The following is an 11,264-nucleotide window of genomic DNA, read 5'->3' as shown; positions in this document are numbered from 1 at the left end:
TTGAAAGGAGTTTTTCAAAGGAATACCTGGATTGCGCTACTTGAACGTTGAGCATCAAAGATCTATGGAGATAGATCGAAAGCGCTTAATAGAAGTTTCAACAAGATGCATGCCTTGACAAGTTTTTGAAGGAGTTCAAAATAGATCAGCAAAGAAGGAGTTCTGGGTTGCGTTGTAAGGTGTGAATTTGAGTAAGACTCAAAATCCGACCCCGGCAGAATAAAGAGAATAGACGAAGGTCGTCTTCTATGCCTTAGCCGTAGACTCTAAAGTATGCCATGCTGAGTACCGCACCTGATGTGTGCCTTGCAGCAAGTCTGTTAAGAGGTACACAGAGTGATCCGGGATTGAATCACTGATCAGCGGTCAAAGTTATCCTTAGTAACTAAATAGACTAAGGAATTTTTCTCGATTACGGAGGTGGTTAAAGAGTTCGTCGTAAAGGGTTACGTCGATGCAAGCTTTGACACTAATCCGAATAACTATGCGTAGTGAAACGGATTCGTATAGTAGAGTAGATATTTGGAGCATTTCCGAATAGCACGTAGTAGCAGCATCTATAAGATGACATAAAGATTTGTAAAGAACGCACGGATCTAAAAGTTTCAGAATCGTTGACTAAAACCTCTCTCACGAGCAAGACGTGATCAGACCCTAGAACTATATGGGTGTTGGATTCGTTGAAATCACATGGTGATGTGAACTAGATTATTAACTCTAGTGCAAGTGGGAGACTGTTGGAAATATGCCCTAGAGGCAATAATAATTAGTTATTATTATATTTCTTTGTTCATGATAATCGTTTATTATCCATGCTATAATTGTATTGATTGGAAACACAATACTTGTGTGGATACATAGTCAAAACACTGTCCCTAGTAAGCCTCTAGTTGACTAGCTCGTTGATCAAAGATGGTCAAGGTTTCCTGGCCATAGGCAAGTGTTGTTACTTGATAACGGGATCACATCATTAGGAGAATCATGTGATGGACTAGACCCAAACTAATAGACGTAGCATGTTGATCGTGTCATTTTGTTGCTACTGTTTTCTGCGTGTCAAGTATTTGTTCCTATGACCATGAGATCATATAACTCACTGACACCGGAGGAATGCTTTGTGTGTATCAAACGTCACAACGTAACTGGGTGACTATAAAGATGCTCTACAGGTATCTCCGAAGGTGTTCGTTGAGTTAGTATGGATCAAGACTGGGATTTGTCACTCCGTATGACGGAGAGGTATCTCGGGGCCCACTCGGTAATACAATATCACACACAAGCCTTGCAAGCAATCTGACTTAGTGTAAGTTGCGGGATCTTGTATTACAGAACGAGTAAAGAGACTTGCCGGTAAACGAGATTGAAATAGGTATGCGGATACTGACGATCGAATCTCAGACAAGTAACATACGGAAGGACAAAGGGAATGACATACGGGATTATATGAATCCTTGGCACTGAGGTTCAAACGATAAGATCTTCGTAGAATATGTAGGATCCAATATGGGAATCCAGGTCCCGCTATTGGATATTGACCGAGGAGTCTCTCGGGTCATGTCTACATAGTTCTCGAACCCGCAGGGTCTGCACACTTAAGGTTCGACGTTGTTTTATGCGTATTTGAGTTATATGGTTGGTTACCGAATGTTGTACGGAGTCCCGGATGAGATCACGAACGTCACGAGGGTTTCCGGAATGGTCCGGAAACGAAGATTGATATATAGGATGACCTCATTTGATTACCGAAAGGTTTTTGGAGTTACCGGGAATGACGAATGGGTTCCGGGAGTTCACCGGGGGGGCAGCCCACCCCGGGGAAGCCCATAGGCATTAGGGGTGGCGCACCAGCCCTTAGTGGGATGGTGGGACAGCCCAAGAAAGCCCTATGCGCCATAGGAAGAAAAATCAAAGAAAAAAGAAAAAAAAGAGGAGGTGGGAAAAGGGGGAAGGACTCCTCCTTCCAAACCTAGTTGGACTCGGTTTGGAAGGGGAGGATTGCCCCCCTAGGCTCGGCCGACCCCCTTGGGAGTCCTTGGACCCCAAGGCAAGGCTCCCCCTCCTCCCCCTATATATACGGAGGTTTTAGGGCTGATTTGAGACAACTTTTGCCACGGCAGCCCGACCACATACCTCCACGGTTTTACCTCTAGATCGCGTTTCTGCGGAGCTCGGGCGGAGCCCTGCTGAGATTAGATCACCACCAACCTCCGGAGCGCCGTCACGCTGCCGGAGAACTCATCTACCTCTCCGTCTCTCTTGCTGGATCAAGAAGGCCGAGATCATCGTCGAGCTGTACGTGTGTTGAACGCGGAGGTGCCATCCGTTCGGCACTAGATCGGAGCGGATCGTGGCACGGATCGCGGGACGGTTCGTGGGACGGTTCGCGGGGCGGATCGAGGGACGTGAGGACATTCCACTGCATCAACCGCGTTTCTTAACGCTTCTGTTGTGCGATCTACAAGGGTACGTAGATCGAAAATCCCCTCTCGTAGATGGACATCACCATGATAGGTCTTCGTGCGCGTAGGAAAATTTTTGTTTCCCATGCGACGTTCCCCAACAAATAGTTGCTCCGGGATTGCTTCCTCGTAGGGAGTCGAGGGAGGATTTGTGGGCGTGACCTCATATTAATTATTGTTGCAACAATATGACTATAATATTTGTGTTACATGTTCTACTCTCGTCTATTGCTGCAAGACCCCTGAAGATGCTAGTCTTCGATAGGACTAGGCCTTCTCTCTTTATTCTCGCATTGCTGCAGTCAGTCCACATATAAACCCCTTCTTTGATACTGATGCATACTTAGTATAGTTCTGATGTAAGACTTGCGAGTACTTTGGATGAGTACTCACCGTTGCTTTGCTCCCTCTTTGTCCCCTTGATCCGTTGCTGCGACCAGATGATGGGGCCCAGGAGATGGAGTTTCCTGCCGACGTCTTCCACCTCGATGGTGACTTCTTCGTGGAGGCCGCTGAAGATCAGGAGTAGTTAGGAGGTTCCCAGGCAGGAGGCCTCGCCTCGTTCGATCGTTGTATCTTTTGTGCTAGCCTTCTCTAAGGCACCTCTTGTTTAATGTCTGTACTCGGATATTTGTTGCTTCCGCTAACTCGTGTGTTTATCGAGCTTCTGTATTCTAGCCCTCGAGGCCCTGGCTTGTAATATGAAGCTTGTATTGTTTTATTTGTGTCTAGAGTTGTGTTGTGATATTTTCCCATGAGTCCTTGAGTTTGATCGTACGCATTTGCGTGTATGATTAGCATACGATTAAATCGAGGGCGTCACATAGGGTGTCGATATCGGTTGCTCGGGCGACGGAGTTGGCAGCCTCGGGGTCGGTGTGTGGGTCGTTCTTGTATCGTTTTTCGGCCAGTTTTCCTTATTAACTGGCCAATTCTTCTTCTTCTATATGAAAAGGCAGAGCTCTTGCTGTTTTTTCAAAAAAAAAAATATCCGGTGCTACGGGAGCACCTCACATTAGGTGCTCCTGTGCGACCTCGTCCGTCGATCTCACATCGAATAGGCAGCATCACGGGATGTGGACCAAAGCATCATTTCGGTAATGTTTGGGGGGTTTGAGGAAAACACTCATGTTGGATTTTTCTTTTTTTCTCAATGTGTATTTTGAATTTTGATTTCAAATTTTTAGGAATTGTACACTCATGTGATGTGAACATCCATAGTTTTTTTTGAAATATTAAAATGTGCATTTTGAAAATTGGGAGCACCTAACGTGAGGTGCTCGTGTAGCACTGGATATTCTCCCGTGTGGCATTGAGCTAATTCTGAGCTAATTGATGACTACTCCCTCCGTCCGCTAGTAAGTGTATTTTTTTTTTTGTCAGTTAAACTAGTTAAACTTTGACTAACTTTATTGAAAAAGGTGTTAGCATTTATGACATCAAATAAGTATCAATAGATTTATCTTTACATAAAGTTTCCAAATATATCATTTTCATGCCATATATGTTGCTACTATTTTTTATAAAGTTGATCAAATTTTAAAAAGTTTGACTAAGTACAAATCTATATACACACTTATTTGTGGACGGAGGGAGTAGGTATAAGACCTTGTACAATGTAAGATGTTTAGACGAGGTGTTTAAAAAAATAAATTAGATTTTTTTAAGCACCTACTTATTTGCATAGAATAGACGCTTAATTGGCCCTGTTTGAAACCATAATAAATTATGATAATCTGGATTATGAAGATAAATTATATAATCTGGTTTATAAAAATAATCTAGGTGAACATGTTTGGAGGCCAGATTATATAAACTGTAATCCAGGTTTTACATTGCATAATGACCTGTCTATCCTCTGTTTTTTTAAAGAGGAGGGTAGCGGTGGTAGAAATGTTATTATCTCCAATTTTATAAGGGTAATGGGTCATTAGCAATTCATAATCTGATTTTAGTTGGTATAGAGTAGATTACGAGTTTTTAATAATCTATCTATCTAGTTTTTATAATCTACATTATAGGTTGTCCTGTTTGAAAACATAATAGATTATAAAAACTAGATTATATAATCTGGATGGTTCCAAACAGGGTCTTAGACACCTATCTTGTAGAAATAAGCACCGGTGCATTACGAAACCTAACATAGAAACATAACACATACTCCCTCCGTTTCTAAATATAAGACCTTTTAAAGATTGCATTATGAACTACATACGAATGTATATAGACGTATTTTAGAGTATAGATTCATTTATTTTACTCCGTTTGTAGTCTCCTAGTGAAATGTCTTATATTTTGAAACGGAGGGAGTAGATAAGCTCAAAAAACAATAGTCATTGACAGTACAAATCAGATCATGTTACAAAAATCGTACGCACGGACATTTTAGAAGCAAAACAAACACGCACATGTATGCTAGCATGGAACCATTCAGAACCCGTGTATAGAAAACTTGAACCCAAACGCCAGAACCGATCGTTCCACCTGCATAACAAGGCCGCGCAGAGACGAAGAGATGACTCGATCGATCAGGAACAGCTCTTGTCGTCGTCGTCGACGTCGCACTGCGGCACGGTGGCGTAGTAGGGCCCTGCCGAGTAGGCGACCTCGGTGGGGCAGACCCGCGAGGGGCGGGACGGCTTCTCGCCGGTCCTGCCGCCGTTGAAGTCGGTGAGCACGGCGCAGCCCTTGTCCCCGGACCTGACGAGGCGGACGAGGCAGTGGGCCGGGTCGAGGCGGCAGCTGCCGCCGTCGTGGGCGTACGGCACGTCCACCTTGAAGACCCCCTCCTCGTCCGTCGTGTCCGTCCGGTGGATCACCGTCCGCCCCGTGTGCTCGTCCAGGCACGTCACCGCCACCACGCTGCCTGCGAAACCATCACAGCATACATACATATTCGTCGATCATGCCGTCGTGCGCACGCCAAGAGCAACGAAGGTGCAGGTCGCCGGCGAGGAGCGATGGCCAGTGCGTGCTAGAGATATAAGTAATAGAAGGTTCGGGCGGACCGTACCGGCGATGGGCTTGGCGTTGTAGGCGTAGGCGTTCCAGTTCTTGGTGCAGTCCTGGCACAGCACGGTGCCCGTCACCGTGAACTTGGACGCGCCGTAGCTGTCACCGGCGTCGGCGCACGTCGCCACGGCCACCAGCACGAGCGCGGCCAGCATCGACCCCCTCCTCCAAGCCATCGCCGACGAACGACCAAGTAGCTAGCTTGCTCGATGGAATGCAATGGATGGGCCGGTGAAATGGGGTCGACCGAGCGAGCTGTGTGTCAAGCTAGCGCGCGGCGGCTTTATCGGCCATGGTGGTCGACGTGAGCCCAACTCGTTATAGGATGACGACGACGTGCGCGCCATTTCCTGGTGTCGGTACGGCAGAGTAGAATAGCCCAGTCCGACCGACGTGGACGCTGCACGCGCTGATGTGACGCCAGCATGTGGGCCAGGTGGCCCCACATGCCAGTGGGTGATCATCACACGCATCGGCTCTCCCTTTCGCTCACTTTCCCCTCACTGTTTCCCAGCTTCTCTCAACCGAGAAGGAAGGATTACGAGAGTCAAAGCTCCGCCAGCAATGGCCGTCGCGCGCCCCGCCGAGCGAGAAGTCCGAGGCGGAAATGGAGAAGAATCTGAGCTAGAACTAGTGTCCGCAGCCTAACACCTGGCTCCGATGCTCGATCGAACGAACCCCTCCCCCGCCATGAGAGACCCGAAGCAGAAGACAGCAAGAGCCCACAAGCCGCGCCACCTCCACCTCCTCGACAGGCTCAGGACGCGCCACTTCTACAGGTGGCGGTGGATCCTCTGGCTGGCCCTCTCCGCCTACCTGTTCCTCCCGGCACTGCCCCCCTCCCGCCGCGGCCCCGGCTCCGAGCCCCGCCCCGGCGTCCGGATCTACGCCTACGACCTCCCGCCGCGCTTCAACCGGCGCTGGGCGGCCGCCGACGCGCGGTGCTCCCGCCACCTCTTCGCCGCCGAGGTGGCCGTGCACGAGGCGCTGCTGCTGCGGCAGCGGCGCGCGGGGCTGCGCCCCGAGGAGGCCGACCTCTTCCTCGTGCCCGTCTACGCCTGCTGCAACTTCTCCACGCCCACGGGGCTCCCGTCGTTGGCGCACGCGCGCGGGCTGCTCGCCGACGCCGTCGGCCTCGTCCGCGCCCAGATGCCCTTCTGGAACCTCTCCGCTGGGGCCGACCACGTCTTCGTCGCGTCGCACGACTTCGGCGCCTGCTTCCACCCCATGGTGACCGCCCGCTGCTCGATCCAGCCTCTAATCCTCAGCTGTTTCTTGCGTGCATTGTTCTTGTGCCTGATCTTGCGGCCTAATGGTTGATCAATCAGGAGGATGTGGCGATGGCCGCCGGTATCCCGGAGTTCTTGAAGGGGTCGATCCTACTGCAGACATTCGGCGTGCAGGGCCGGCACCCTTGCCAGGACGTGGAGCATGTGGTGATCCCGCCCTACGTGCCGCCTGAGCTGGCTCCTCGGGAGCTGCCGGAGCCGGAGAAGGCGCATCGGGACATATTTGCCTTCTTCCGGGGCAAGATGGAGGTCCACCCCAAGAACATCAGTGGCCACTTCTACAGCAGGTAATAAGCATCCACTTGGCGAGGAGTACATCGCCTTATAAGAAATTCATGGGCAAGAATACTCGTCATTTTGCTTCATCTTGCACAGTCCACTGGTCAAATATCCAGGACGCAAAGTTCATAAATTGCATCACCATATGTAGAATACGAAATTCATGTCACCAAGTATGATTATCAATCGATTCATCACGTTCAGGAAGGTGAGGACTGAACTTCTGCGGCTGTATGGCCGCAACCGCAAGTTCTACCTGAAGCGGAAACGGAACGACGGCTACCGGTCGGAGATGGCGCGCTCCTTGTTCTGCATCTGCCCGCTGGGGTGGGCGCCATGGAGCCCTCGTCTAGTGGAGTCGGTCCTCCTGGGCTGCATCCCCGTCGTCATCGCAGATGACATACGCCTGCCGTTCCCCGGCGTGCTACGGTGGCCCGACATCTCGCTGCAGGTGGCCGAGAGGGACGTGGCCGGCCTCGAGGCGGTGCTAGACCACGTCGCGGCGACCAACCTGACGACGATTCAGGGGAACCTGTGGGACCCCGTGAAACGGAAGGCGCTGGTTTTTAACCGGCCGATGGAGGAGGGAGACGCCACCTGGCAGGTCCTCAAGGAGCTTGAGGCGAAGCTGGAGCGGCTGCGACGGCAGGGGCGGAGGAGGTGAGGCAACCGTCTTGTGAACCTCTTCTCTGACTTGTTGCTTTGTTTATGCTGGCAATATGTGCTGTGCTCTACTTCCATCTCATCAGAAATGAATTGGTAACATATTATCTACTACTCACTGAATGAATGGCATTGCACACATGCAGGATCCATATCTAGCACTGAGAGGTCCTACCCGCTCCCTTGAAGCCGTGCTGAACGTGAAGGGCGGTACCGAGGACAAAGATCTAAATCGAACGCTACTACGACAGCAAGCTCGTTTTGCCTTTCATCTGAGCGAAGTGATTCCTCAAGATGAGGTTAAACAAGCGAATCATCGGTCGCAAGCACGATACCAGGCGATCGAAAAGGAGGAGAAAGAACAACGGTAATCAAATGTCAAAGCCAGCTTTCCTGGTTGAGATTCACATTTGGGATGAAAGGTCACTAGAGCTCGGGCGGTTGAAATTGGTCCCAGGTAGGGGAGGACATCAGTGGCACTGGAATAATTCGTACGTGCGCAGGGAAGAGAACACAAGCAAGCACACCACGCTGGAGGTGGCATACGGCATAGTAGTCTCCTCCATCAAGGCTACGATCGCCGCCAGAAGGGTTCAAATGCCGATTCACTGCCTATAGCGCCAGCATGGATAGTCTTGTTGCTGCCAATGACGCGATCAAGCTCTCACGACATGTTTCTATTGAAAGTTCGGAGCAGCTGGTGGCGACCGGGTTGCGACAAGGAAGGTGTTCTTCACGCCTGAGGACGGCGGTCGGAGCTATGGTGAGCTTGACATGAGCTTCTGCAAAATGAAGTTGCCATCGCCTGGTCGCTTTTCCTCCCTTATTTCCTGAGAAAGATTTACTTGTAGATGAGGTGAGAAAGATTTTCTTGTAGATGAGGTGTCTGGCGAGGCTGGTGCCATCACTGAATACCAGCAGGAGCTAGTGGCTAGTTGCTTCTGAAATGCCCGTGTTCGGGAGCTCATTGTTTACTTAACATAATTCCCTTTCTGGTTGTTGAATTTGTTCATCAAGTAGTGTTTACTTTGAGCAAACTGATAAATATGTTTCATTTTATTACTTGACTCTTGTTCCTCGAATTAAAACAACACAAAATCGGACTTGATGAATGCATGCACAAAATCATTCCTCATTCCTCTTTCACAACTTGTTCGCAATTACTGAAACTCAACGATGCAAGAAAACAAGGGCATGTCAATGCAAGCCATAACTGAAAAAGAAAAAATACTCCCTCCCTTCCATATACATCCGTTTGAGCAGACAGTTAATAGTGACACACAAGAACACAAGCCAGGAGTCACTCAGTTCCTCCCAACACATGGGGTCTATTCTCTACATATTCAGAGGAGCAGCTTTTGGCCATTGCATCCACCTATGTTGAGTAGAGAGACACACTAAATATGGAAAAATATACTACTTCCTCCCTCCCGAATTAGTTGTCTTAGATTTGTCTAGATACGGATGTATACGGAAATAAGGAATGTATTATATATGGACTTAGCATCATAGCATGTACTATGTCCTGCACTTTCATACCATGAACTGCAATTAGTTTCATCTCCAAGTTTGAGACGAGTTAAAACAGACAGAAAACTGACTAACCACAAGCCACTCTTTGTAGGTTCACATATGTGGCAAACTTAAACCAAGATATCAGCATCTCTAGCTTTTTGTCAATTATCATCCTCATCCTCGTTATCTTGCAGCAGAGCTCCTCGCACCCTTGCCCTAAAGAAAGAATAACATACATTAGAGCCAATCTACTATCCGATGTACTAAACTTCCATTCACATCAAAGTAGTGTTTCAAGGACTGCCGCACAACCTCCGAGACGTGGGGGCTACCCTCTTTGTGGCTTTAGCTGGAGGGGCTTTACTAGGTGAAGGTACTGCAGGTTTGCAATTCCATTAGCTGATATCCTAACTTGCAATTCTGCATGAAGAAGAAGAAGAAGAAGCATGATCACCTGATATTTGCTGCCGCACAGGAGCTGTAACTTGATCAGAGCCCAGAGTCACAGCAGACACACTTGAAACCTGATCAGCCAGCAGCTTTGGCTTTGTTGCCTTTCTTTTATCTAGGAAAGAAAGAGCTTCAAGTTGCTTTTGCATGATTTCATTCTTTTCCTGTGAAATGAGACTATTACAAACATCCCAGCAATTTACATTCCCAATATCCAAATATAGAGCAAAACAAAACTACACAGAAATTGCTTCGCTGTTATGCAGAAAGCATGCTAGTAACTCAGAAGAAACAGCACATGCAAATGACATATCGCAATGAACCTCAAACAATATATGGAGTTCTTATATAAAAACTGTGTCAAGTGAGAAACCAAGATGTTGTAGCTTTCATGAAAGCTTTTGAGAGAAGGAATGAATTGCTGAATGTAAGCATTCGTAGACAGTAAACTCTCACAGATCATGTTTTAGTGTGCAAAAACATGCCATGTAGACTTTCGAGTAACAAAACCTTGTACGTACAATGGGAATATGTTAAGCTACTCTGTTAAACACTATTCGACAGTTTAACAAGAAAATACACAGATTCCGTGAATGACACTCATGATCCCATTTACACTACTGTATTCATCAAGCAGCAGCAACAACAACACGAACAACACTAATTTGGAAGTATTGTTTAGGACTTAGGAGATAAGATGACCTACTCTTTCAGTTAACAGACTCCCCATCAATTGTGACTTGTGTTCTTGTTCTGCAAAACAAATAAAATAGCACATATGAATATAGTTGGGTCACAATTGATATTTTGTCAGCAACAAACGTAACTACCAGATAGGAAATTATGTGTAGAAAAAAGCAAGCAACAACAACCTTTGGATGCAAGCTCCTGTGTAGTCCTATAAGCTCCATAGAGCGCTAGCGAGAACTCAGCTATGACATCACTCGTCCCAGCACCAGTAACAGTATGGAGAGAAATGGTGATGCGAGGCAGGCCCTTTGCCTTTGTAGCCACAAGCTTTGCACCATCAGAGCCTGAACAAAGCAAAGATGGCATTATCTATCATGTGATGTTTGGCACAAGTGAAATGAACATTTGGGGGATTTGAAGCGGGAAGGTGGGTGGCATGCCGGTTGACTTGCGGAGTTGGTCGGCGGCGAAGAGCAGCTTCACCTCGCCGGAGGACAAGGAGGACTTGAGGTAATCCAGGAAGTCGGCCCAGGAGCCCCCGATTCCAACATCGTCTCTCTTGGATGGAGAATCTTTGTGTTAGCACCAGTTGGATGCAGGTAGGTGCAGATGAGGACGAGCAAGGAAGGGGGGGGGGGGGGGTCTTACGAGGTCGTCGAGGTCGGAGACAGAGAGGGAGCAGTCCCAGGCGAGGGAGTGGCAGTCGGTGGCGACGACGCGGATGGCGGCGGCGGAGCGGGCGTGGGCGCGGAAGAGGATGGGGCGCGCGGTGGGGTGGCCCTCCGCCTTGGCTTCGCCGAAGACCGCGCCGAACGCGTCCTCCAGGTCCACCGCCGCCGCCATCTCGCAACTGGACCAACGGCGACGACGAGGGGAGGAGGCGGAGGCGCGGGGCGAGCGCCGTGTC

The 11,264-nt window shown here is 48.8% G+C and overlaps 3 protein-coding genes across 4 annotated transcripts; 1 reads left to right on the top strand and 2 right to left on the bottom strand.

The window, feature by feature from the left end:
• Positions 1 to 4,752: 4,752 nt before the first annotated feature.
• On the bottom strand, positions 4,753 to 5,746 carry LOC123437941. The gene is made up of 2 exons (XM_045115743.1): positions 5,473 to 5,746; positions 4,753 to 5,325 (listed from the first exon to the last, which is right to left on the bottom strand). The coding sequence occupies exons 1-2, from the start codon at positions 5,645 to 5,647 to the stop codon at positions 4,988 to 4,990; spliced, it is 513 nt and encodes a 170-aa protein (XP_044971678.1). The 5' UTR covers positions 5,648 to 5,746; the 3' UTR covers positions 4,753 to 4,987.
• Positions 5,747 to 5,894: 148 nt separating this feature from the next.
• On the top strand, positions 5,895 to 8,764 carry LOC123437899 (probable glucuronosyltransferase Os03g0107900). The gene is made up of 4 exons (XM_045115739.1): positions 5,895 to 6,701; positions 6,800 to 7,047; positions 7,244 to 7,699; positions 7,849 to 8,764. The coding sequence occupies exons 1-4, from the start codon at positions 6,132 to 6,134 to the stop codon at positions 7,859 to 7,861; spliced, it is 1,287 nt and encodes a 428-aa protein (XP_044971674.1). The 5' UTR covers positions 5,895 to 6,131; the 3' UTR covers positions 7,862 to 8,764.
• Positions 8,765 to 9,169: 405 nt separating this feature from the next.
• Positions 9,170 to 11,260, bottom strand: LOC123437915. Of its 2 annotated transcripts, XM_045115741.1 has the most exons (7): positions 11,006 to 11,260; positions 10,798 to 10,915; positions 10,540 to 10,701; positions 10,374 to 10,420; positions 9,672 to 9,831; positions 9,530 to 9,593; positions 9,170 to 9,433 (listed from the first exon to the last, which is right to left on the bottom strand). In XM_045115741.1, the coding sequence occupies exons 1-7, from the start codon at positions 11,198 to 11,200 to the stop codon at positions 9,379 to 9,381; spliced, it is 801 nt and encodes a 266-aa protein (XP_044971676.1). In that variant the 5' UTR covers positions 11,201 to 11,260; the 3' UTR covers positions 9,170 to 9,378. The 2 variants fall into 2 exon arrangements, with proteins under 2 accessions (XP_044971676.1, XP_044971675.1); XM_045115740.1 differs by lacking the exon at positions 9,530 to 9,593.
• Positions 11,261 to 11,264: the final 4 nt, after the last annotated feature.

This window comes from Hordeum vulgare, chromosome 1H (genome assembly GCF_904849725.1).
Source record: "Hordeum vulgare subsp. vulgare chromosome 1H, MorexV3_pseudomolecules_assembly, whole genome shotgun sequence".
NCBI classification, from domain to species: Eukaryota; Viridiplantae; Streptophyta; class Magnoliopsida; order Poales; family Poaceae; genus Hordeum; species Hordeum vulgare.
The sequence above is the reverse complement of the archived record's forward strand: the minus strand, read 5'-3'. Positions and strand labels throughout refer to the sequence as shown.